Raw genomic sequence first — 27,884 nt, forward strand, 5'->3', positions numbered from 1 at the left:
CAAGAGTGTGGAGGGCTGTTATTGTCTCTCTCTCTCTCACTCTCTGTGTGTGTGTGAGTGTGTGTGTTGCAAGGCTGACTGGCTGCAGTATGGCACGGTGGCTCTGAGGGATGTGATGTGCTCTCATCAGCAGCTCCCTCCAGCGTCTGTGACCGTTGGATTTTTTGGACACGACACTCCCGTGGCCGTTGGCCTGACGAACCCGCTGACACAGGACTGACATGGGTGATGGAAAGTAACTGCAGGTGAGTGTCTGGGGCCCGCACTTACTGGACCGCACACACACACACACACGTGCGCGCGTGTGCATTTCTAAGATCAGCTGACAGGGATGTGTGATGAAGAAAAGGTTATGCTGGGGGTAAAGGTCGTCTGGGATGGTTAGTTTGACCGTTTGAGTGTTCAGAGCTTTCTATCACACAGTTGATCTACGTTTGAAAAGTTACGTAGGAAGTTATTTGACTGCAGACACAAATACCCGGTGAGCAGATGGCAAAACACTTTTGTAATATAGTCCACATTAATCATTAGCCATAAATGAAAAAGTGTCTCTACACTTTAAGCTTACATCTGCATTTCTGGGTACAGTATACAAGCAGAGACAAAGGGGTAGGTGAGCTCATTGTGTTGGAGGGTGTCATAACAATTAACCTCACTGGGACTCTACAATGGGAAGGCATTTGGCAGAGACGGTCATCCTAATATTGTGTCCTGCTCTTGCCAAAGGCCGCAGTGAGAACTGGGTCAGGAAAACAGATTCTTCAGTGTACAATGAAATCTTAAAGTCGCTCACTGTAGTCTCTTTGAAAGGAAATGGAGATGGCATAGCTGAAGGAAGCCCATGTTTTATCAACACAATGCATTTACATCAGTCAAGGAGACATTTATTGATGACCACTGATTAGCCGTAGAGTACAGAGGAGGGCAAACCTATCCCACATGCCTATCCAGTCAGATACAGAGAGGACTCTGTGTGTGTGTACAGTCATAGTGGAGAGGTCAGATCTGTATCTGGCTGTATCTACGTAACATGGCACCTCTGTAAGCAACCTGCACCAGCTGTCTCTGCAGCCCAGCTGGGCAGGATGTCAGCATGGAGTCTCTCCATGGGACTCCTCAAGGATCCAGAACTCAGCACTGAGTCACCATGGTACTCCTTAAAGAGTTCAGAACTCAGCACTGAGTCACCACCATGGTACTCCTTAAAGAGTTCAGAACTCAGCACTGAGTCACCACCATGGTACTCCTTAAAGAGTTCAGAACTCAGCACTGAGTCACCACCATGGTACTCCTTAAAGAGTTCAGAACTCAGCACTGAGTCACCACCATGGTACTCCTTAAAGAGTTCAGAACTCAGCATTGAGTCTCCGTGGTACTCCTTAAAGAATTCAGAACTGAGCATTGAGTTTCTCCATGGGACTCTTTATGGGGTCCAAAGTTAAGAATTAAGGCATATAGGAGACAGTTTATACTGTAGCTGTTGCTTTTATATTGTGAGTAATGACATGTTTTGAATAAAGTAAAAGTAATGTTCCTCACGTGTGTGGTCATCAGTGCGCTGGTTTACCACACTGTTGCCTTGTGGAGACCAACTGCTGGGCTGGTCACACTCGTTCTAGTGTAGTGAGGGCTTTTCCACAGCGTTAGGTCATTCCTCAGCGTTTGGATGTGGCCAAAGCACCAGCTATTTATAGTCCTAATTTCACTCATTTCTCAAGTTTAACTTTGTACACGTGTGGTGATGAACCCGATGCTGGGAACTGACTGGGTGCATTTGCATGCTAAAAGTAAATGCTGAACCAACAGAATAACAATGGCTCATAACATGAAAAGGAATTAAATCTGTGGTTCCGCGTCTGCACAGCCCCTCAAACACAAGCGCACATACACACACACACACACACACACACACACACACACACACACAAACACGCACATGCAGTCATGACACAATGTCATGTTGGAGCTGCTTACTTCTTCTTTGATGTGATTGGACAATCATTCCAATAATGTTCGGGGAAGTCATTTGTTTTTTTTGTTTGCATTATGTTTAGCTGTTTGTTTTAGCAACAGCTTTTTACTGACCTAGTTCAGATGCGTGACAGGAGATACTTCTGCTTATCTATTTTGACCACGTATAATAATAATAATTAGTTCATTTCAGAGTCTTTCCCGTCAGGGTTTGACTGTCCTTCCCCACTATGGATATCTCTGTGGCCTAGAAGATTCCTATCGTTTTTAGAGCTTGGGAAACCAAAAGCAAGATGTGTTTCCACAAAAGATTGTGCTTTCGAGCTTTAGGTCTTCACACTGTCCCACCCCATCACCTGTTTTTGCACAGACACGTGTTGTAAGACATGACATCTGAAGACTTCGCTCAGTGAGGTTCGCCTCACCTCATCCTGTTTATTTCCTCGTGAGTCTGCCATCGTCAATCTTAACTACCTGCAAACTGCTTGATGTTTTTTTACGGACTCAAAGAAAAGACTGCACAAATAGCTTAGGAATTATCAATGGCTCACTAAGCTTTGCACTTGCCATAACTTGGTATGCACCTGAGAGCAATGAAGTGGAGAACTTCCTGCTGGAGGCAAAACTGTGGGAAGTTGCCCGATGTGGCTTTATGAGTTCCATGGAAAGAGTGCCTAAATCCACAGAAGTGTGCTCCTGTAAAGAGGAACACTGTGTTAGTGATTCTTTGACGGCAACATGGCTGCTTTTGGTTCTTGTCACTGCTAATACCACATGACCACAATTATGAGAGCCGACTGACCCAAAAAAAGAAATAGGACAGACAGTCTATATTCATAAACCCTAAAACCATGCATGCACACCATGAGGGCAAGTGTGAGCCTTCACATTCTCAATCTGTTCTACATATGACAGCAACTTCCACATCGGCAAGTGCTACAGTAGGTGCCTTGATTTTGCCAAGTGCAAGGTGTCTTAAACGTAGGCCATTAAAAGATCTCATGGGTGTCGGTGGAGGCCAACAGGAAAGCATTGAGCTGGACATTTCCGCCCAGGCTGGGGAAACGGCTACTGTGGCAGTCCACTAAGCATGGCCAATATCGCTCCGTGATGAAGCTCCCACATCCTCCTGTACCTGGTGGGCCCGAGCCTGCTGCTCTTGCACCGGTAGCTCATTGAAACAAAAGGGAAGAAGACTTACAGTGTTTCAGCATTGTTAGATGGCTGTTATTTCCTTACAGGACTGGTACAGAAGTGTTGCTGTTTGTTAGGGGGTGGTGTGTGGGGCGGGGGGGCATTTGTTGTATCACGGTGCTTGGTGGTGGAGTTGTCAAGGGATACTGGACCCTATCAATCAGAGGACGTACACAATGCGGGGCTGCCCCCCGCGCCTGTGGGAGTCTATCACGGAGACCGATCACAGCACAACAATGGGGGAGCACCTGCTTCCTCGGCGGACCTGGGAAGCACACTTCCTGTTTGGGGCTGTTGGAAATGCGATCAAGCGACCGAAAAATAAGGGGAGAGACAAAGCTGTGAAGATTCTCATGCTACATCAGAGACGGCTTAACCTTGGAGGCAAGCCCGGTGGGCCCTCCGCAGACCGAGCCTGCCGTCAGCTACGTTCAAAAAAACGTCGCCATCCCCGTTGGCTTTGGCAAAGACTGACATTTAGAATTTTCCAGAACTGAGGTGGAGGGGAAAAGAGGAGCTGGATATCATCCAGCATTTCCCATTCCCACTGGGGCACGGCGGGGACTGATTATTTTTTATTTCAGCCAATAATTCATTTATTAGCCCTCAATTGACTAAAGGAGGAGTTAATGTCACCCCTTCAGGGACTGTTACATTAGAGACGCCATACCAAGCTCTAGACATAAGACAGTTTACATATAATATACAAATCATGAAGTTTCATACATGCTGGAGGTTAGTCTTGATAACTGTGCAGAGACATACTCTCACAGAAGATTATAGACACATTTATCTTCATTGTATTCTACTCTACTTCACTTTAATACACCTCTCTGGCCCATCATCAGTAACAGTGTGAAATTCTCAATATAAATAGAAACACATCATCAGTGACCATGTGAAATTATAAAAATAAATAGAAAAATATTGACGCACATCCTATGTTAGCGAAAGGGTGGAAAGGCCATACTGGTGCTCAGAAAACTACAGAGCTGCATCAGGTACCTTGTTTTCTTCCTTCTTTCGGCAACATCTCAAAATGTGGAAGTGACCTTGTTGACACTCAAAAGGACGTGCTCACATCCTCTTGTGAAAGAATATGACTTCATTTGTGCAACCCACGGTTCAAACAGAACACAGTTACCAAGGACTGGTGAATAAAGCCTGATTCACTCAAATCAACTTTGGGTCAGTCACCACCATCCTTGAGGAGATTTTTTTCCCCCCTATTCCATTAAACTCATATCCCAGCTCGAAGTTATTAGCCGACCACCCCATTAACAGTGAGGAATTGGTTCCTTCCTGGCTACTGTAGCGCTAGCTGGCAGCGTTTCAGCACCCACCCCCTCGGTCATTAAGCGCCAGATGAAAAAAGGTCAACTTCCACACACCTATTGTGGGGCTCGCCCGTGAGACCTGTAGACTCCTCCATTCACAGAGAGAGAGCGAGAGAGAGCTCCAGCTTGGCCGCCGCACCGGGATGTATATGAGGTTTTGTTGTTTGTTCTAAACAGTGGCTTGTGGCACAGTTTCAGTTCTCTCTCTCTCTCTCTCTCTCTCTCTCTCTCTCTCTCTCTCTCTCTCTCTGTCTCTCTCTCTCTCTCTCTCTCTCTGGTGCACGCCAGCACGCAGCCCACTGCCCACTCAGGGCTGCGGTCACGTTTCTGCTTCCCCTCTGGTTTTCCAGGCCTTGCTCTTAATGGGGTGACCCCGGCCACGGCGAGGTCTACCCCAGATTTCCCCATGCTGTGCTGGGCTGATGTGCAAGCCCTGAAGTTCATCCCCTCTCAGCTGCACACAATGACAGCTTCCTGTATTATTCTAGTCAATAGCCAAAAGCCCCATTTGGCCTAAAAATAGAGTGTTTCCCTTTAGTCATATATGTGTACCCAGATGCAGGACTTCCATATGTGAGCGTTGTGTAATGTAAACGTAAAGAATTCATATTTGTTGGCACCTTCAGCAAGAAAACATTGAATTGGGTGTTTTAAGAATCACAAAATGCCTTTAAAAAGCCAAGGACTATAACAAGGCACTGAGATTTCAAACTTAGTCTGAACCTGAGATGAACAGTTCACTGCAAGCAGCATTGGTCTTTGATTATGGCCTTGACTCTAATACATTAACTTCCATTGATGATGCACGGTGTACCCAGGTATCTCTCAGCACACCAACGGGCTCAACGCACCTCTCTCACTCGGTATTCTCCCCTCACCTTGCAGTGGAGGGAACGGCAGCACCCAAGCCTCCTCTGCTGGGCTGTAACAGCTTCATTCCTTGTTGTTGGGGATCCATCAGTCAGTCTGTCTGTCTGATCCTGATGATACAATGAAGCAGTGACATATCAGTAGATCTTTATTGCACTGTGTTGTGCAATAGAAACAACATGTTGTTCCCCTGCTAGTATCAAAGATGAATTTGAAGTTGAATTGAAAATTGCAATGAAAAGCTGATATGAACTGTAACAACTTGTGCAAGAGCACAGGACAGCGCACAGGTGTGCAGAGACCAATCTAGTCTGTTGACTGGTGTTGACCAACGTCAAGTTTGACAGCTTTAATCATCAGAACACATGGAACTGATTATGTAGTTCCCCTGCAACATATCTCAAAAAGTAAACTCATGTGTTTACCTAAAACAACATGATGAACTCTACTCAATCCTCCACCAGCTCCCAGCCTCACAGCTGACATCTTTGCCTCTATCTTCACTGACAATTAGCAGCCATCGGTAGTCAGCTCACTGAACCAAGCAGCCACAACCTACCTCCTCAAGCTAAGGGCGCATCAAAGAGCTTTTGTCTGAATATACTTGTTGATGTCTTTTGCTCGTCCCTGGCTAACATTGTCACCAAACCAACATTGAGGAGTTGAGAACTCAAGTGCTTCAGTCATGGCCCGAAAATATATCACAAAAGGACGGATATGTTTCGTTTTAAGTTCTGGAGTTGAAGGCTGAGCAGGCCTTTGATGGTGGTTGCTTACAGGTTTAGGAGAAATAACTAAGCTAACTGTGCTTCGGCATACTCTCAGTAGCATGAACTATTCAGCTTCGATTCGATTGTAGGTTATTATACGCACTTCCTATTTGAAACCATCGGGAACACCTGCAGCAGTGTTGCCAGGTTTCGGGAGAGAAATAAGCAACCAGGTCTATGGAAGGATACGAAGCCAAAGAAACGGCTTCTAAATGTTGATGTAACAGGCTATGTAAGTAGCTTACTTACCTCACTTTCATATGTAATCTGTCGTTATGTTTTGAGACTGAATGAAATGACCTCACTGACGTGACGAGAGCGCACCACGCCGCGTTTCTTATGTTTGTCAGTGCTTTGAACAAGATCTGATCTCCCTACAAAACCCCATCACTGATGGTCATTAATTGTGGAGTTTTCATTTTGTTTAATATTTATCTGGAGAAGAAATTGGGTAGAGAGAATGAGTTGTGGACAAATCAGTAACAGCTGCTATGAATAAACCTGCGTTAGGCAGGCTATGGTTTGGAATGGGACCTTACCTTACCTTACCTGATACATCTTTTACACTGAACTTGTGGCAAGTCTATGGTCTTAGGGATGACAGTTGCTAGAATACTGCCACAGCAAACTGACTTATGTAGGTTGAGTATCTGTATTCAAATACCAACATATCACGCATTGGTGGTGAAGGGGATTTTTGATTTTCTCACAGGGGAATTTTGCGGTCTTTATGAGTGAAGGTTCCTCTAAAATAAACACGTGATGCTGTCGACCACAGATGCTAAACCTCTTAATATAGGCCAATTATTATAGCCTGCTCACAGTGTAATTGTGGAATTTTTCCCGGTGATGCTTTTAGACATGGGGACATTTGGTTATTTCCTGTACAGAACAAATGTAGGCTATGTGATGGTGAACTTGATGAGCTTTAATCGTTTTTTTCTTTGCATTGACAACTCATTTAATCATAAGGGGTCCGTCCCTTGACACCAGCGTAAATAACCTGTGAGAAATCCTGATCGGATTACAAGCTGGAATAGTTGTCAGGCAACTCTTAAAATCCCAAACATGCCAATGTTTTGATGAAAACACTCCAGGTTCTGTAGCAGAGAACATACATGATTGGTTTGGAGAGTAATGCATCATATCATTTACATGTGTGGTGGCTGAGGAGAAAGTCCCTTGTGGACATAAGTTGATAAATGACTGGAGATACAGGTGCCTGTAGTATGGCTATGAGGAAATAAACATGCTGTTTGTGTTATGAGTTCACCTGAAATTCCCTGTGCCTCGCTGTGTTCTTCGAAACAAACAAGGCCATTTTCCTACTTGGTGCATATTATCTGCCACATTACTGGGATGCAAATCCACTCAGCTGTAGTCTTCCTTGTTGGAGAGCTGGTGTTTTTCAGGGTAGGGTGTGTGTGTGTGTGTGTGTGAGAGAGAGAGAGAGAGAGAGAGAGAGAGAGAGAGAGAGAGAGAGAGAGAGAGAGAGAGAGAGAGAGAGAGAGAGAGAGAGAGAGAGAGAGAGAGAGAGAGAGAGAGAGAGAGAGAGAGAGAGAGAGAGAGAGAGAGAGAGAGAGAGAGAGAGAGAGAGAGAGAGAGAGAGAGAGAGAGAGAGAGAGTTCTTGTTTGTTGCATTATGGGATATATTAGAGCCCCTGGATGAAAATAACTGCATTCCTGTAGCATCATGACGGCATCATGACAGCAAAGTATTGAACTCGACAGAATTTAGGAAGACATTTAGATATTTTACCTATTGGTTACAGTAGAATTTTAAATGTAGTGGTCATTATTATGGACAGTACTGATCATTTGACAGGTACAGACCATTTTGATTAAAATGTAGTTATGTGTAAGTATGACACTGATTCCTGTTCTTCCATAATGCTTCAGGTTGTGAGTGAAGATGCAGAACACCACGTGCACTGAGGACCGGATCCAGCATGCCTTGGAGCGCTGTCTGGACGGACTCGGACACAGCAACGGCCTGCCTCAGCCATGGAACGGTATGCTGCGCTTCATCAAGGGCCATAGACAGTGTATCTACATGGCACTAGTGTGTTTCAGTGTTCTCTTGCCCAACACTGTTGACGCAACAAGAGATCTTATTGACATGCTTTTATGTCTACCACAGTGCACACACCTTTCAATTTAGGTGTGATTAATTTGTCTTGTGTTTTCGTTGTTCTTGTCTATGGTTACGACAGATTATTTTCCCCTTTAATCAGTTCAGTTGAGATTAAACAACTGATGATAATATATATATATATATATATATATATATATATATATATATTTTTAACATTCTATTCACAACACAGCTTCACACCCTGTTACTTGTTTGTTTGTACGCTGTTGCGTCTAAGTGGGAGTGCTGCAGTTGAACGTGAGGGAGGAAGTGTAGTGTTTGTCATGCTGTGCGAGAGAGAGAGAGAGAGAGAGAGAGAGAGAGAGAGGAGGAAACGGAGGCACAGACCACACAGAGGGCACAGCGCACACGTACAGCACCGGGGTACCGCCCACACGCCAGACTCGCACATCAGATAGTAGCCTACACACTCTGCAGGCACACGTCTGCCAGGCCGCAAGACACTCTACATTTATGCTATATCGTAGTGAGCCGTTATCTGCCAATGCGGGTGACGTGGGCTGGAATGGTTTACATAACAAGCTGTCCGTTGCTGAGTGATGTAACCATAACGTAGCAGATGTTTATTTGATGCGTGCTCATTTGATGTGCGCCATGATGGAGATAGGCAGGCCAAAGTCATTTGCAGATAAGTCCTGACAACAAGGAAAATAGAGTCGTTTTTTACAGCATTTTGAGATGGGTCATTTTTGTATAGTACTGATTAACATGCTCTTGTACATTTATTCACGGTGAACGGATCTCATCATCATCATCAGTATTATTTATACATCAAGTGGTTGCGTTATAGATTCTAAGATACACATTTAGAATGAAGAGACGTACAATACTCTAAAGGAAATCTGATGAGATTTCACCATACCTGGTAAAATCTTTCACCATAGCCTACTACTGTTCGCAGCCTCCAGATGTGTTTGAAACTGTGATCTGAGTTAGATAAGGACAGGTTTCCTATGCTTGGATGCATCTCTCATATCCTGTCTGCATGTTGCAGCAGTGCTTAGCAAGGTTTGGAGGGGTTGTTTGCAACGGTGGGTTTTCTATCATTGATTTGCTAGAGGAAGCGCTGTGCTCTCATTATCTTCGTCCTAGTTTCAAACTCTTCTTTTCTTTTATTCACTTTTTTTCACACGTGTTTGTGTGTGTGTGTGTGTGTGTGTCTGTGTGCACATATATTTGTATGTGTGTGTGTGCGCGCGTATGTGTGCGCATATGTGTGCGTTTGCGCAAATGTTTGTGTGTGTGTGTGTGTGTGTGTGTGTATATATGTGTGTGCACGTCTATGTGTATCCAGTTGGATGGTGTATGAACCGATGGAGTTTGGGAGAGCTGGTCAAGAGGGACCCTGAGAACTTCCTCATCCTCCTGCAGCAGATCCTGAGGAAGGCCAAAGAGGTGAGCAGCCCCTCCACAGGAGCCCTCCCTGCTCTCTCACTGCACTCAGATCAGTCTGCTCAGTCTGCTGCAGAGTGCCAGCGTCAGCGCTGCATTGTCCCATGGCAGTGAAGTGCACATGACTCATTCATATTCACTTCCACAGAAGCAATAATAGGAGGGAGATATGCATGGGCACAATGAAATAAATGCTGATGGAGAAATCCCTTCAGTGTGTGTGTTTGTGTGTGTGTGTGTGCGTGTGTGTGTGTGTGCGTGTGTGTGTGTGCGTGTGTATCTGTGTCTGTGTCTGTGTGTGTATGTCTGTGTCTGTGTGTGTATGTACAGTATGTGTCTGTGAATGTGTGTGTGTGTGGTTGTCGGCCTGTTTGTCTGTCTGTCTGTATGTGTGTCTGTGTGTGTGTGGTTGTCTGCCTGTCCACACACTCAACCTCTCGTGCTGTGTGCGTGTGTGTGTCCACAGGTCCAGGAGCAGTGTCAGTATGAGCTGGTCGCGCCGCTTGCACTCATGTTCACCTCCTATCTCCAGCAGGTATGTTGTGTGTGTGTGTGTGTGTGTGTGTGTGTGTGTGTGTGTGTGTGTTTGAGGCCACAGACGCACCGCAGTCAGACAGCGCCGTGCACCTTAACACCACAGAAGCACATGCTCACCACCTCTCATCGTTTGTGAAACTCCCCAGTGCATACAGTACACCATGCTGCAGTGCTACAGTCAGTCAGTAGCTTGTGTACTTGTTGTGTTCGGATGCTACACTTCCACTAGTTGCAATATCAACACTGGGCTTGAACACTGGGCCTGAACTGTCAGCAGCCTTACCTTAAGCATCATACCAGAATGGATTGTTCAAGCTAAAGATTAGAAGACACTAAATTAAGTTAACTGAGTTAAATGTACATCTCCAAATAGACATCAATTTCAAGTATCCAAATATCTAAACAGTCACACTTAAGAGTGTACACAAAAGTGAAATGTAATACTTTACTAAGTTGCATAAAAGTGCCTGCTAGACATGTAAGATGTACACTGTGTACCTTAGAGGTGTTGAATGATGCCCATCAGAGTCTATGCGTATTGTACATCGTGAGGGCACAACATGTCATGAGTGTTTAGTAAACCGCGGTGTTGTGGTGGCATCGGGCTCATCATGTGGGCGTGTGTGTTCCGTGCTCAGATGCCCTTCTGCCCTCCTGACGGGCTGCTCCTGCAGAAGGCGTACGAGGTGTTCCATGGCTTCCTGACCTGGCCGGAGCCCTACTGCGGAGTCTGCTCCAGCCTGTTGTCCACTCTCCAACAGGAACTCCGAGCCCCAGGTAGCACACACACACACACACACACACACACACACACACACACACACACACACACACACCGATGACGACAGACACACAGAAATATGCTATGTATGCCGTGATGTATTTTTACCCTCTACCTACTCGGGTAAACAGCTCCACAGGGTGCCAACCGCTGGCCACAGATACTTAATGCTTCCTCAGTAGGTCTCAGGCTTACCCACACACAAGTGAAGTTTGCATATGTAAATATTTCTGAAGGGAGATCAAGTCACAATGTGTTTTTATTACACCTGGGGAACATACAATGTGTACAAATGAACAGTAAAGTGTTCATTTATATACATTGTATTGTGTTCAAAAACATGTGCTGCCCTCTTCTGGCTTGTTAAAGTCATGCATCTTCAGCCAACTTGTGGAAGGAGGAATGTCTGGCCTCCATGACCACAGATCACAGTCCTGCTTTGTTCTTTGTTTGTTTGTCTGTTTTGGATATAATGCCTCTCTAGATTACAGAAGTGTAACTCAGGAGTGCGTCATTATTTGAAGTAAAGGGTGAATGAAAGGGCAAATTGGGGAAGTCGTCCACCTTCTTGGTATTTCACATTTTAACCATTCTCAGTCTCACTCTCCTTTTGTGTGGTTGTCCGTTGGTGGACGTTGAGGAAAAGGAGATAGTCCTTGTTTTGACAGACCATCCTCACTGAAGTCTGTTTCTTTTCTTTTCTCCTCTCCCCATTCCCTTTGTCTTTCTCTCTCTCTTTCTCCCTCTCTTTCTCGCTCCAGGGATTTCGTACCACAGGTTGGTGAGGGAGGAACAAGGGCTGACCACCTCCAAGCATTACGCAAAGACCATGTAAGTCCATGTGATTTCCTCAGAAGGGCAAGGATGTCCTGTTGTGTCACCCTCCCATTACTCATGCTGTCTGTTCAGAGTCACCGAGTGGTTCATATCCTTCCTCTATCAGTTCTTAGATGGCCTTCCTCTATCTGCACTTAAAGCTTCTCACCCACGTGGCCAACCTGTGCCATCCTGTGACACTGACTACCACACCGTGGGCTACAGCTTTTCCGTCTACATGACAAGAAAAGCAGTTGGAGTCTAAATCTGAGTGATTTGAGACGTTAGCGTAGCGTGGACGAAGACACCGTCATGTCAGAATGTTCTCTCTGTCTCTGATGAGCGTTTGTTTCTGTGATGACTAACTGTTCTCATACTCGCACACATACTACAGTGTTCATTTCTGAGGAGATGTGGGTTTATCACCTCTGTTCAGCGAAGGCTTTGTCCACTCACCTTCTTGCACCACTCTTGCACGTAGGGGAGTGGGGGTGGGGGGTGGGGGGTGGGGGGGGGGGAGGGGTTAGCTTGAAAATGTCTGTGGTGTCTTTTCTCAGAATTGGTTCTTATCTGATAACTGCACAAGGCCCAAGACATTTTACTGAGTTTGAAATGAGCATAGAAACACTTGTAATAGATAAAGTTTGTTATCTTTTGTCAGTACAGAAGACATTTTTATCAAACGCTCTTCTTTTACTCTCAATAACTCAATAACAATAATAGCCACTTGATGTAGAAGCAGCAGCTCAATAGAGAAGTGAGAGTGAGCCCAGCGTTCTCCGGTTCTCTCCAACAGTACGGTGCTGCTGATGAACCCGTCCGAGGTTCCTGTGGAGTTCCTGTCGGTGGCGGAGCAGCTGAGTCGTGTCCAGCTCTCGCGCCGGGACGTGTACGGCTCCCTCGTCAAACGCGCCTTCCAGTCCAGCCTGGGCACCAAGTACCCCCTGGCCAGCATCCAGGAGAGCCTACAGGTAGGACAGGTGTATTGCACTACCACCACAAGGTGCTAGTTTAGTGCTAAACATGCCCCATCTTTAGTAAAGGGTTTTCAACTGAACCTAAACTTATTCCTTGGCTCAAGAGTGGACACTCGAGCACAATGAATCTCATTACATGACAATAAACTTGAACTTGAACTTGAACTTGAGTTGCCTGAAGGAGGCCATAGTGGCTACATTTTGACTGGTACATTAGTTACTGTAAGTTATGAAAGAAGAGGAATGCCGGTCCAACACAGATGTCTTCTTTAGGATTTATTTAAAAGGTGCAAAACATGACTAACGTTTCGACGTTACTGTAAGTTATGTTTGGGTGGAGTGATTGGCCCAGTTGACTTCATCCTTCGAGCTATGAGGATATGCTAACACAACCATGGTAGGGTAGTCCATCATGCCGTACTGTAGATGGTGGAGTCAGCCAAGGAAAGTTGATGACCAGTGCAGTTAGTGTGTTAAAAGAGCACTGTAAGAGCAATATGAATAGTGACCTAAGCAAACCAGAAATCAACAAAGAGATTTTAGCGTAGCATTTGTGACTTAGTCACTTTTTGCGGGAAAAGCTCCTTTGTGACACTGTCTGTGTTCTTCTCCTCCCAGTCTGTCAGCACGGAGGACCTGGAGAGAGCCTTCTCCACGGTAACCAAGCTCATGGAGTCGGCCGTGTGCATGTCGGACCCTCTGAAAGCCCGAGCCTGTCTGGTCCAGGGCCTGGAGGAGCTCCGGGAGAAACTGGGCGTCCCGGCCTCCAACGGCAGGAAGTCAGATGGTGAGTAGCCGATACTGCCACACCACAACCTGGAGGGTGACTAGATGGTTTCCTGCCACATTGCTACCGGGATGCCTTTAAAACATTATTGCACACTGCAGGTTGTTTTGAAACTCCATGCAAAGCAGATGTTAACGTGTGATGATGTTGACGCCAGTGCCTTTGTCTGTGACCTATTTCTTCTCTGCAGGCACGCTACAGACGATCCCTGTCCCCTCAGCCAAATGCTACATGTTCCACTGGGACAAGGACAATTTTGGTAAATCAAAATATAGCAAAATAAATCCAAATATAACTGTTTATACAGAAACGACTGAATGATGTACTGTAATTGTGACTTCAACACACAACTTTTGAGATGTGCATTGGGTGTGTAAAAAAGGGTTAAAACAGTTACAAAAAACGAGTTTCACGTTTTGAGTTTTGTTTTTCACACCCCGTCTCAATGTGGATCGGATTGATCGCGTTGCTCTCACCACACGAGTCATTTCACTCCTCGCCTCAAACCTCACTTTCGACACTCCTCCCCGACTTTCTGTTTCTGTTTGTCTGAATCCGTCTCTTTTAGCCCCTTAGCTCTCTGCCCCTGTTTCTTTATGTGTAACAGAAACACTAAAATGCTGCTGTGCTCTTTTCCCCTCCTCCCCTCCTCCAGATGTGCTCAACAACATCCCCGAGACTGACAACGTGCTGTCCGGTTTCCACCCGTCCGGCCGGGGCGAGGAGGAGGACGGAGACGTGGACGAGGACGTGGAGGAGGAGGACGAGGAGGAGGAGTACATGGACGCGTTCATGGGCAACGGCTGCGCGGCGGTGGACTACCGCGCCTCCACCATCTCCACCGTGTCCTCGCTGTCCACCGCCTCCAAGGACTCCATGTTCTCCACGCTGTCCGTGGCCTCGTCCGAGGGCTCGCCCTCCTCGCTCTACGCCGGACAGTCGGCCGCCGGCCTCTCCGCCTCGGGCACGGACAGCGACTTCTGCGAGGAGGCGGAGGAGGACAGCCCCTCGGAGCGGAGCCCCGCCTCCACGCCGAGGCCCGCCCCCGGCCACGCCTCCTCCTCCTCGGGAGGTCACGCTCACGGCGGCAAGTCGGCCAAGACTCCGCCGCGTCTGAGCCAGCGGCTGTCCAGCCTGTTCAAGACGCGCAGCAGCAACTCGCTGTGCCGCGCCAAGAGCCTGTGCAGCACGGACGGCCGAGACCTGACGGCCAGCGTGCGCTCCAAGCGCTCCATGTCGCTGCCGCAGCAGGTGCAGATGCGCACCTCCGACCTGGCCAGGCTGGCGCTCCAGTCGGGCGGGACCGAGGGCGTCGCCGCCGCCACCGCGCCGCACCTGCGCCACGTCTGCTTCCGCCGCCGGCCCATCCTCAGCAGCGACGAGGAGGAGGAGGGCGCGGCGCAGGCCACCCAGCTGCGGGTGGTGGTGTTCGGGGCCGACCACGTGGCGGGCAGGGTGGCGCGCGCCTACAGCAGCCTGCGGCGCCGGGAGAGCCGCTGCCCGCGCCTCTGCCGCTCCTTCAAGATGCGCTTCTTCTTCGTGCCCGTCAAGAGGGACGCGGGCGCGGCCATGCCATCGCCCGCACACACCATGTCGCCCGCCAGGACACCCAGCCCCGCCGCCCAGCAGCTCTCCGTCAGCCCACTGAAATCGGCCTTCTCCAATATGGTGAGAGAACACTACACTGACCTCTCTAATATGGTGAGAGAACACTACACTGACCTCATCTCTAATATGGTGAGAGAACACTACACTGACCTCATCTCTAATATGGTGAGAGAACACTACACTGACCTCATCTCTAATATGGTGAGAGAACACTACACTGACCTCATCTCTAATATGGTGAGAGAACACTACACTGACCTCATCTCTAATATGGTGAGAGAACACTACACTGACCTCTTCTCCAATATGGTGAGAGAACACTACACTGACCTCGTCTCTAATATGGTGAGAGAACACTACACTGACCTCGTCTCTAATATGGTGAGAGAACACTACACTGACCTCGTCTCTAATATGGTGAGAGAACACTACACTGACCTCGTCTCTAATATGGTGAGAGAACACTACACTGACCTCTCTAATATGGTGAGAGAACACTACACTGACCTCATCTCTAATATGGTGAGAGAACACTACACTGACCTCATCTCTAATATGGTGAGAGAACACTACACTGACCTCATCTCTAATATGGTGAGAGAACACTACACTGACCTCATCTCTAATATGGTGAGAGAACACTACACTGACCTCATCTCTAATATGGTAAGAGAACACTACACTGACCTCTCTAATATGGTGAGAGAACACTACACTGACCTCATCTCTAATATGGTGAGAGAACACTACACTGACCTCATCTCTAATATGGTGAGAGAACACTACACTGACCTCATCTCTAATATGGTGAGAGAACACTTGTTAAACAGAGCTTGACTAGATACCGGCTAGAGAATAAACATGCTCGGACACAGGTTGCAGGAACACACAATCAATTGTTTATTGGTGCAGGTGTGGCTTAAATAGAACAACACATGGCATGGTCACATGACACACACCTGAGAAGAATCCCCATAATTGGGAGCACTCATTGGACAATCAATCAATTAACACCCCCACTTGCTCACACATTATTCACCATCATTCACATTCAATTACAAAGACAAAACAAAACACCACATGGAAACAAAACTGCATTGCATCTTAGATTGGCTATAACCCAAACAAGAACGAGGAAAAGGTAAGTAGCTTCACTTTTGTTGCTGGTTTAGTCATTAGGTCAGCAACCATCTGATCTGTTGGGCAATATTCCAAAAACACATCACCATTGTTTACAGTTGATCTCACAAAATGGTATTTGATATCAATATGCTTACATCTCTGTTTACTAACAGGATTCTTTGACAATGCAATTGCACCTTGGTTGTCTTCATAGACCATAGGTACACCATACTGATAATCATCAAGATGTTCAAGCAGTTGAGTCAAGTACAAACATTCTTGTGTAGTGGAAGCCAATGCTATGTACTCAGCCTCACATGTTGACAATGCTACAGTTGGCTGCTTTTTAGTCTTCCAGGAAATCAGAGGACCATTCTGACATAGGCTAACACAGTAACCAGATGTACTACGTCGGTCACTTGAGTCACCCGCCCAATCTGCATCACTATAAGCCACCAACTTTAACCCTTCACCACATTTCCTGTAACAGAGCATCTTGTCATTTGTGCCTTTCAAATATTTCAGTACATGCTTTACAGTTGTCCATTGTTCTTCTGTTGGTTCACTGAAATATTGTGACAATTTACTAACAACATAACTCAGATCAGGTCTAGTGCATGAGGTTAAGTAGATTAGGCTACCCACTGCCTCTCTGTATTTCCTGGGGTCACTCATCTTTTCATCACATTCAGTATAATTTAACTTTGGTTCACAAGGTGTTGACCTGGGTTTACAGTCTTGCATGTCAAATCTTTCCAGCAGTTTACCAACATAACTCTGCTGTGACATAGTCACACTCCCCATCACACTGGTCAAAAGTGATACCTAGAAAATTCTTCAGTCTGCCCAAATCTTTCATCTGGAATTTTTCAGTAAGCATCTCTTTGACAGCATTTAAAGCTCTCTCATCACTGGCAGCAATAACCAAGTCATCAACCCATATCAATATTATCACTTTCTCATGTTCTGTTTCTCTCTTGTAAACACAATGATCAGCTGGATTTTGTACAAAATTGTTTTCACACAGATAGTCATGTAACATTTTGTTCCAGTTTCGACCTGATTGCTTTAGTCCATACAATGATTTCTCCAGTTTGCACACCATTTTCACATTTGCCTGAGATTTTACCTCATACCCCTCTGGCTGTTCCATGTAAATGTCATAATCAATCGGTGCATGTAGGTAGGCAGTTTTAACATCCATCTGATGGAGGATCAGATCCTCCTGAACAGCCTTCTGCATTAACACTCTCACACTGGTAAGGTTAGCAGTAGGAGAAAAAGTTTCTCCGTAATCTACCCCCATCTCCTGACTATATCCCTTGGCGACATAGCGGGCCTTATACTTGTCAGATCCATCAGCATTGGTTTTGATAGCATACACCCATCTACCCCCCACTGCTTTCTTGCCCTCAGGTAGAGTGGTCAGTGTAAATGTATTGTTATCCCTCAATGATTTCATTTCCTCACCCATTGCATCTACCCACTCTCTTGAGTTGGATGAAGTCACAGCTTCTCTGAAAGTTTTAGGTACATTAGAAACCATCTTGTAGCAATAATCTATGCTGATCTGCGCCTGATCACTCTCCACCCCATAGAAATCTGGCCTCCTTCTCTCTCTACCAGGGTATCTCCTCTCTCTACTCAGGGTATCTGGAGAAAGTGATTCTGCCTTGACCTCTTCTGTCTGTAAACTTATCTGGCTTGGGTCTAGCTTAGCTTCAGGGATGTCACACTGCTTGGGTTGGTCAGGGTCAGGTTTGGTTGTGCTACACTGCACACCATCATCGTCATCAGACACGTCATCAGTCTTCTGTCCCTCAACATTGGACATAAACCTCACCAATCTGTGTTTCATCACCTTTCTGCTGTCAGGGTAGTAGACCATATAAGCTGGGCTGTTCTTATCATACCCAACAAAGATGCCTTTGTCAGACTTTGAGTCTAGTTTCTTCCTGTCCTGCCTATAGCCATAACACACAGTACCAAACGTCTGCATCCTGGACATATCGGGTCTCCTTCCTGTCAGCATAAAGTACGGTGTCTGTCTAGTGCGGTTGTTGAAACACCTATTCCTCACCACTGCTGCTGTCTGGACTGCATAGGGCCATATCTCCTTGGGTAACTGGCTTTCCAAGAGCATACATCTAGCCATATCAAAAAGGGTTCTCCAGTTGCGCTCAGCAGTGCCGTTCTGGTGTGGGGAGTATGGTGCGGATGTCTCGTGTCTGATTCTGTTCCTACGAAGTAGTGCTTGATAACCCTGTCCAGTAAACTCAGTACCATTATCAGATCTGATGGATGTAACATTCCCATATGGGGCCATGTCAGCTAGGAACCTCTCTGTGGCTACCACTGTATCGCTTTTGTGCTTCAGAAAGTACACAAACACTGCACTCGAGAGGTCATCGGTAAAGGAAAGTGCATATCTATACCCTTCTCTGGATACCGGGTCGATGGGGCCTGCCAAGTCAGTGTGTACTAACTCTAAAGCGGACTTGGCCCTCACATCAGGCTTCCTGTTCCTGCTCTGATTGAATTTACCTTGGACACACACTTCACATTGCATAGACTTGGGTGCTTTACCCTTGATTGACATACCATCCACCACACTCTCTAACTTCTGAACATCATTAAAATTGCAATGTCCCAAAATCTCATGCCACGTCTGAATATCATGACAGCTCATACATTGATCACAGTCTTTGTTCACTGGCACAGTAGGCAAATAGAACAGTCTGTTATCTTCATGAATAAGAAAACGTGTACCGTCTTTGTACTGCAGGACATCCTCACCCTCCTTGAAGATCACTGTTGCCCCACTGGAAGTTGCAGCTCTGACAGAGAAGATGTCTTGGGGATAGGAGGGGATGTACAGCGCCTGCTTCAGTGTGGCTGCTGTCGACCAGCCACACCTCTGCTTCTCCTCTGCGCTCTGCGACCCCCTTGCACCTTGTGCCATCGGCAAGCTCCACACAGTGCGTCTCGGCCTGGAACCGATCGTCGAAGCTCTTGAACTTGGCCAGGTCGGTGATAATGTGCGATGTCGCACCGGTGTCCACCATCAGCCCCTTTCTGGAGACACCGCTCCCTGGCTGACGATCACTGGTCACCAAGAAGGCGAAGGTGTTGTCCGTCTCCTCGTACACCCCACGTGCGATGTCTTGCCGCTGCTGTTTCCGTCCTCCTCGCCGTATGGTACTCTTGCCCTGGCTGGACCACTGTTGACCACGCTGACACTGTCTTGCCTTGTGTCCTCTCTGGCCACAACGGAAACACTCAATGTCCCCACTCTCAGTGCCCCACACCCTTGCGCCTGGTGGAGCACTGATCTTCCTTGGATGCGCCCGGGCCCCCATGACGTTGTCTTCGGCCCCAGCTGTGCGCATACCTTCAGTGTTCTCATAACTCCGCAATTTTGTCTTGAAGTCGGCAAAAGAGAGAGTCTCATCGCTTTGAGTGACAAAAATGGAAAAAGGCTTAAATGATTCTGGCAGCCCCTTTAAAACCATAGCAACTAATAGTCCATCACTCAAGGCCTCTCCAGCATTCCTCAGTGCTGTGATTGAGGTCTCTGCACGTATGACATATTCAGTCACACTCTCACTGCTCAACTTTTGCAGGGACGTCAGTTCTGTGTAGAGACTCACAATGCGGGGCTTACCCTTGCCAGCATAGTAGTCCCGCAAGATCTTTAATGCTTCACGCCCATCATCTGCAGCCTCTCGCATGACCAGGGACAGACTTTTGTCATCGAGGAATTGAATGAGTTCAGCATATGCTTCAGCATTCTTTGTGGCATCCTCAGCCAGCGCGTCTTCATCCGCATCATCGGCGGGCCCCTTCAAAATTGTGTCCTTCAACTTCTGCAACCGCAGATGGCCCAAAAACTTTGTCTCCCACAGTTCATAGTGCTTTTCGTCTCCGTCAAACACAAGACGAGACCAACGTGAACTTGCCCGTTCACTCATTGTGCTGGCACTCCAAACTTTCTATAAGTGACTACTCACGCCGTATCTTCACAAACGTCAACGCATCTGGGCCCATAACCTGTTAAACAGAGCTTGACTAGATACCGGCTAGAGAATAAACATGCTCGGACACAGGTTGCAGGAACACACAATCAATTGTTTATTGGTGCAGGTGTGGCTTAAATAGAACAACACATGGCATGGTCACATGACACACACCTGAGAAGAATCCCCATAATTGGGAGCACTCATTGGACAATCAATCAATTAACAACACTACACTGACCTCATCTCTAATATGGTGAGAGAACACTACACTGACCTCGTCTCTAATATGGTGAGAGAACACTACACTGACCTCATCTCTAATATGGTGAGAGAACACTACACTGACCTCATCTCTAATATGGTGAGAGAACACTACACTGACCTCATCTCTAATATGGTGAGAGAACACTACACTGACCTCATCTCTAATATGGTAAGAGAACACTACACTGACCTCTCTAATATGGTGAGAGAACACTACACTGACCTCATCTCTAATATGGTGAGAGAACACTACACTGACCTCATCTCTAATATGGTAAGAGAACACTACACTGACCTCTCTAATGTGGTAGGAGACTGAGGAGCACTACATAGACCTCTGTCATGTTTGTGTCAACGTCCATTTTTAATTAGTCGTACAGTCACTTTCTGTGTATTAGCTACATTGTGTATAAGCCGCAAGTTAAAAGAAACAAAACCATATTAATGGCAACCGTGTATTAAGCTCATAGCTGAAGAAATTTAGCAAAAACAATGAATAAACCGCGGCTAATAATTGGGAAATTACGGTAGAGTGCTGGTAGAAGAAGTGCAATTTCCATCTGTGAGATCAGGGGAATTGACTTGAAAGATCTTCTCCTTCCTCCTTGACTTGCCGTTGGCGAGGTCAACCTGCATGGGTGGGCAGAGAGAGTACACGGCACAACACAACACGGATGACCTGCTGACCACGACATGTTTATTACCGTTGGACACTTCAGTGCTATATCACCATTTATTGTCTCCTGAAACAAAGCCATCGATTACAACCCTCACTGCACTCTAACTGCTGCTGATAAGCGCCAGCCAGCCACAGATGAGCACCTACAGTGACTGTAATGAGTCTGTAATTGTGTGTGTGTGTGTGTGTGTGTGTGTGTGTGTGTGTGTGTGTGTGTGTGTGTGTGTGTGTGTGTGTGTGTGTGTGTGTGTGTGTGTGTGTGTGTGTGTGTGTGTGTGTGTGTGTGTGTGTGTGTGTTAGGGTTGTTTTAACAGGACCTGAGTCTGTAATGAGTGTAATGGTGTGTGTGTGTGTGTGTGTGTGTGTGTGTGTGTGTGTGTGTTGTTCTGACAGGACTTGAGTCTGTACTGGTGTGTGTGTATTGTTCTAAATGGACCTGAGTCTGTAATGAGTCTGTAGTGAGTGGAATGGTGTGTGTGTGTGTGTGTGTGTGTGTGTGTTGTTCTAAAAGGACCAGTGTCTGTAATGAGTCTGTAGTGAGTCTGTAATGGTGTGTGTGTTGTCCTGACAGGACCTGAGTCTGTGTGCCCCAGAAGACAGCACTAACGACATCGCTCAGCTGCTGGGGATGCTGGACCCCTGGTACGAGCGGAACACTCTCAGCCTGCTCGACCTGCCTGTCAGCGTGGTGTGCAAGGTGAGTGTGAACACACACACACACACACACACACACACACATACAGTACAGACACATACAAACACACAGGAATGTTCTGAATACCTTCACTCAACAACATACAACGACAGTATGTGCACAAAACAAGATGACTACAACAAACTGACACCCAGAGATCTCAGATCCTCTTTCAGCTGAACTCCAGCCCATAATCAAGATGGTGGCACGCTGTAGTATTGTGTTCATTCATACTTTTCTAAGAAAACAGAACAGAAGTCAATGAGCGGAACCCAGCGCTCTTCTCTATGTGTGACCTGGTGTCACGGCTCGGCCGAAGCAAACATCCTGTTTACGTCTCTGCAGTCATGCTCATGGCAATGATGGCAAACATTGGTGCTAACTGTTGCTTTGCATGTTGTACTTGTTTCACAGCAAACGTCCAAGATCGACTCGGACTCGTACGATGATTCTCTGGAAGTGCGTCTGCCCATCCTAGCAGACCTGGTGCTCTACTACTGCCGACAGGCTGCCCGACCGGCCCTCATCCAGCTCTACCAGGCAGAGGTACGGCTTGGTGCAGATCAGAGATGTTAATGATGGTGCAGATCAGAGATGTGTATGATGGTGGAGATCAGAGATGTGTATGATGGTGCAGATCAGAGATGTGTATGATGGTGCAGATCAGAGATGTGTATGATGGTGCAGATCAGAGATGTGTATGATGGTGCAGATCAGAGATGTGTATGATGGTGGAGATTAGAGATGGTGGAGATCAGAGATGTTTATGATGGTGGAGATTAGAGATGTGTATGATGGTGGAGATCAGAGATGGTAGAGATCAGAGATGTTTATGATGGTGGAGATTAGAGATGTGTATGATGGTGGAGATCAGAGATGTTTATGATGGTGGAGATTAGAGATGTGTATGATGGTGGAGATCAGAGATGGTAGAGATTAGAGATGGTGGCGATTAGAGATGTGTATGATGGTGGAGATTAGAGATGGTGGAGATCACAGATGTTTATGATGGTGGAGATCAGAGATGTGTATGATGGTGGAGATCAGAGATGTGTATGATGGTGTAGATCAGAGATATGCATACACACGTATACCAAGCAGAGGTACCACTTGGTGTAGATCAGAGATGTGAATGATGGTGTAGATTAGAGATGTGTATGAACATACGTGTCATGTGTTTAAATACATGTGTCGTGTGTATGAACATGCATGTCGCATGTATAAATGTGTGTCTTGTGTATAAACACGTGTGTCATGTATGAACAACACGTGTGCCACGTGATGCCATCTAGTGAGCACTAGTTTCAGACACAAACACCAGTGCCAGTCATGTTACTGTTGGGTGACCATGAAATGCAAGACTGCAAACTGATGCCATCTAGTGACCACTGGATTAGCACCCTGCTACACTGAAGTGATGGCACTTCACCAGCTTGCTGGAAAAGTTCTAGATCAAACTTATTTACACAAAAGCTGAAAGTAATATGCCGAGAGTGATAATGATGTATGCTCAATTGAGTCTCTGAAGACTTCATTTAATATGAATCATTGACAGAAGAACACTATCAATACACTATAACCCAATATACAGTACACACAAACATTTAACCAGAACCAACAGTAGTGCTAAATGGAGGTATACATGGATTTTTATGCCATTCCAGTTCATAGACTTAACATTAAACACTTATGTTCCAGTTGTACACACTTCAACGATGTACTTACAATATTTTGTTTTTTAATATTCTTTTGAAGCTCACATTAGCTGGTGGAGAAAAGAGGAACGAGGTGTTCATTCACTCGCTGGAACTAGGCCACACCGCTGGGACCCGCGCCATCAAGGCCATGGGTGAGTTCAGCACGCTACCATCCGCTCCAGGCACCAACACACACCACACACACCTCTCACCGTACCCACCTGCCACCACACACACATGCTTTCCCACGGCCAGGTTGAGCCGTGCAAACTCAGTCTGCGTCGATGAGTGGCGCTGCGAGTGGCGCGCAGGATGAACTCTCTCTGATCTGTGCCTTCTGAGCTCACTGCCTATCTGCAGATGGTGGTGGCAGATAGACACCTTTTGATGTTTGGAACTCAGTGGGCTTTTCCATAGATAAACCATGCCAGTCACAGCCTCTCCTTAGTGCAATGCACAGCACAAGACTCACAGCACAAGACTCACAGCACAAGACACACAGTACAAGACTCACAGCACAAGACACACAGCACAAGACACACAACACAAGACACACAGTAAAGACACACAGTACAAGACACACAGCACAAGACACACAGCACAAGACACACAACACAAGACACACAGTAAAGACACACAGTACAAGACACACAGTACAAGACTCTAACTCTGTACTCACAGGCTCCTCAGTTGTATAAATGGGAAACAAACGTTGTGGTTCTAAATAGTCCCAGTCAAGGGACAGCAGTAGTGTCATTTGATTGGCTGTTGAGCAAAACTGCAACTGATCCATGGACTGTACCCTTGACTTTATGACGTTGTGTGTGTGGCTGGTGTGTTTGATGCTTATGTGGATTTGCGTGCTGCTCAGGTGCTGCAAGCAAGAGGTTTGGGATCGACGGGGACCGTGAAGCAGTGCCTCTGACACTAGAGGTGGCGTACAACCGGGTAAGAAATGGACTTCACATCCATCCCATGGTGTGACTGACACTACAGGAGGGGTATGAAGGAATTATGCAAGTGTAGGTCAAATGGCAGTGACACTGTGAATGATTTTTAAATTCTCTCCCCCCAGGTTGTTATTAGTGGCAGAAGTAGTTCTACGAGGGCAGAGAAGGTTTGCACGTCTATCAACCTGACAAAGGCCTGCAAGAACCCGGAGGAGCTCGGTACGTTAATGTTATGGTGATTTATCACCGAGTGTATAATGTTTATTGGAATATCGACCAAATGAGTAGATTCGGATCATGAGCGGATGTTTCTTCTCACAAGAAGAAAACAGCTCGTCTTATATTTCATTCACGGTCAAGTCGAGCACTCTGAGCTGACAGCCTGTTTGTCTGTGGTTGCTTTGCAGACTCGAAGATGGAGTGCCTGCAGCTGACAATGACTGAGGTGCTCAAGAGGCAGAACTCCAAATCGAAGAAGGGCTACAATCAGGTGAGCAGGAAGTGTAAACAAGTCAAATAAGGGTGCGCTTGTAAATAGACACGTCTCGAACAAAGACAGGAGACATGCGCCGTCTGGAGAGGTCTGGTTGTGGCGACCGTGGCTGACTATGTGCAATGAGCAGATGCGCAGAGGAACTCGACTCGACCACAGATGAGCCTGATGTGTTCTCATGCTCACATGAGGCTGTAAACACGCACGGTGTCTCACTGTGAGGGGCCCTTAGTTAACAGTCTTTAACCGTCCTTTTTCCATTCTTAACGTTATTTTGACGTAAGCATGGATGTAACAGGGAAGCTACACCAGGCGCGTAAGCAGCTACACCAGACATGATGGCGGCACGTACATTAATAAAAAATCTTCTACAGCGTTTTTTACGTGTTGCAAACAGAACGCTTCAGTTATGCGCCCAGTGCTTCCCTATTAGTCTCAATATTCCATGACTGCACTGCATTCTTTTATATTCTTGGCCAGAAACACTAATAGCCATAACACATGTGCATGTGCATTGCAAGACGTATTTCAGTCCTTACCATGTTATGTCACAAAGTTTACAGCTGACATGTCACTGTACTGGTGGGAACATAGAGGTCGGTGGTTTGGGGTCAGCTTTTGCAAGCGTGAATGAGGCCAAGATAGAAACGGGCTTTGCAACAAATAGCTCTGGCTCAGTTTACTCTCGCTTACTCAACGCTGAGACTCAAAATATTCGGTGTAAGTGTGTGTGAAAGTGTGTGTTAACTAAGTGTGTCTTCAATAAGATGTGCTGTGCTTTGTGTCTGCTTCCTCCAGCAACTCACCACTACTAAAGTGAAAGTGGACAAGGTGCAGGTCATCGGCGCCGGCAACACCACGTTTGCCGTGTGCCTGGACCAGGACGAGAAGAAGATTCTACAAAGCGTCACCAGGTAAAGACACAACACAACCTGGATCCTGTGGACAGCCACAGCAGTCACAGAAAGTCTCACTCATTCCACACGCAACAACCATTACTGCACAACAACCCATGTTTGTCACTGTGGTTACCACAGATGTGTATCTGTTTATTTGTTACATTTTGTATCTTTAAGCTTCTTTACCACAAAAAAAACAAAATGGCTGACTAATTGAGCAACACACGGTGAAGATTACATTACGAATGAAAAAGTGGCACAGTTTTAAGTGTGCTAAGCATTATTATTGTGTGACGTATCATTCTTTAGTAGGTGGATCCGCTAACATGCGGCGTGTCTTTGCAGGTGTGAAGTGTCTGTGTGCTATAAGCCGGACAGCTCGGCGGACTGGTCTCGGGGCCGCATGCTGTCCTCTCAGATCCAGCCCCTCCACCCCACCTTCTGCTCCCTGCTCTGCCTGCCCGTGTCCACCTTCAGCGGGCCTCAGCCTTGACCACTCCTACTCACCCATCCCTCCTCACACACACTGACACACACACAGGGCTCAGGCAGCGCTCACCTGGGGTCGGTCTCGCAGGCCGCTCACTAGCGGATGGAGGATGACCATATAAGAGTGGACTCTTTATAACAGAGGAGGCTAACGTTGAGCCTCTGTAAATAGAACAGTATGTAAATGTGTATAATATATGTATGATTTTTATGTCCTGAGAGATAAGAGACTGATGTAATATGATGAACTTTTAAGACACTTTTGACACTTTTTGTTTGTATTTACGGTATATTTATTTGACTCAGGTTTTAATGCTTTTGGTCATTTCGTCTTTCTGCTCGTCCTTGTGTCTTTCAGCAGAGGGTGCTGTTTCCTTGCACTGAATTAAGACCAGTCAGTTTTTTATGCCTTTCAAACGGAAATTGAGACACGAAAACAACTGCTCACAGCGTGAAGAGATTGCCGGGTGCTGTCTTGTGATGTGCAGTAACTAAAAACAATAGCCTGGGGCTCCTAAATGACTGCCAGCACTTACAAAGCCAGCCCTGTTAAGTGGACAGGGTATTTTAATGATCTACAGCTTCTGGAAACACATTTAAATGGTTTATGGAATGATCTTTCTTCTCTAATGTGGAAACTGTAAGGAGATGATCAACTGTGTAAATAGGCGTTTAACAACATTTCTAGTTTTTTTATGTTCTTTTACCGTGAACTGGTTTCTTGGAACATCTAATCCGTCTATCAAATGGAATATTCAGATCATGACCACAAATCAATGAGATTTGAATCACTGTGCATTTTGTAATGAATTTGTGTTGTTGTTGTTGTTGTTGTTGTTGTTGTTGTTGTTGTTGTTGTTGTTGTTGTTAATATTATTATTATTGTATTATCCACACAAATTTCTTTCAATCAAACGTAATGTTAACCATTTAGATCTACTGGTGCTTGAATCCCTTGTACATTCTCTAAAATATAGCAACCTAATCTTTTATCAATAACATGGTACATTTGATCAATTTCAGACAAGATGGTACATGATTCACTTTAACTGTAACTCTGCACTTATTTCTTTATGTACTAAATGTTTTTGATCATAAAATGTAATGTATAAAGTGTAATTAAAAATGTATGAATATTGCTTTATGGTGATAAATTCCTTTTCAATAACCTATTCAACTTAACATTATTATTTATCTAATGAAGTGTGGATGTGATTTGTTCTCAATTAGGTGGGTCAAATAATCTCCTAAATGGGAGCAGGCGTGGGTAAACCTGGGAGCAGGCGTGGGTAGCCCTGGCTCACCCGCCAGACACCTGCAGCACTTCAGACCCGTCATGTTTCTGCCACATCGTCTAACAGCCTTTATCCATGTGGCAGGGCA

General features: G+C 46.1%; 1 protein-coding gene across 2 annotated transcripts; it reads left to right on the forward strand.

Annotated features, from left to right (window-relative positions):
* Positions 1–27,653, forward strand: pik3r5 (phosphoinositide-3-kinase, regulatory subunit 5). 2 transcript variants are annotated; one of them, XM_062547873.1, is made up of 18 exons: positions 1–245; positions 8,042–8,154; positions 9,592–9,692; positions 10,156–10,224; positions 10,865–11,003; positions 11,769–11,838; positions 12,620–12,794; positions 13,419–13,587; positions 13,778–13,846; positions 14,243–15,255; positions 21,851–21,976; positions 22,388–22,519; positions 23,729–23,822; positions 24,542–24,618; positions 24,746–24,839; positions 25,028–25,110; positions 25,912–26,027; positions 26,358–27,653. In XM_062547873.1, the coding sequence occupies exons 2-18, from the start codon at positions 8,055–8,057 to the stop codon at positions 26,503–26,505; spliced, it is 2,775 nt and encodes a 924-aa protein (XP_062403857.1). In that variant the 5' UTR covers positions 1–245; positions 8,042–8,054; the 3' UTR covers positions 26,506–27,653. The 2 variants fall into 2 exon arrangements, with proteins under 2 accessions (XP_062403857.1, XP_062403865.1); XM_062547881.1 differs by lacking the exon at positions 1–245 and adding an exon at positions 6,243–6,374.
* Positions 27,654–27,884: the final 231 nt, after the last annotated feature.

Source organism: Sardina pilchardus, chromosome 1, assembly GCF_963854185.1.
Source record: "Sardina pilchardus chromosome 1, fSarPil1.1, whole genome shotgun sequence".
Classification (NCBI taxonomy): domain Eukaryota; kingdom Metazoa; phylum Chordata; class Actinopteri; order Clupeiformes; family Clupeidae; genus Sardina; species Sardina pilchardus.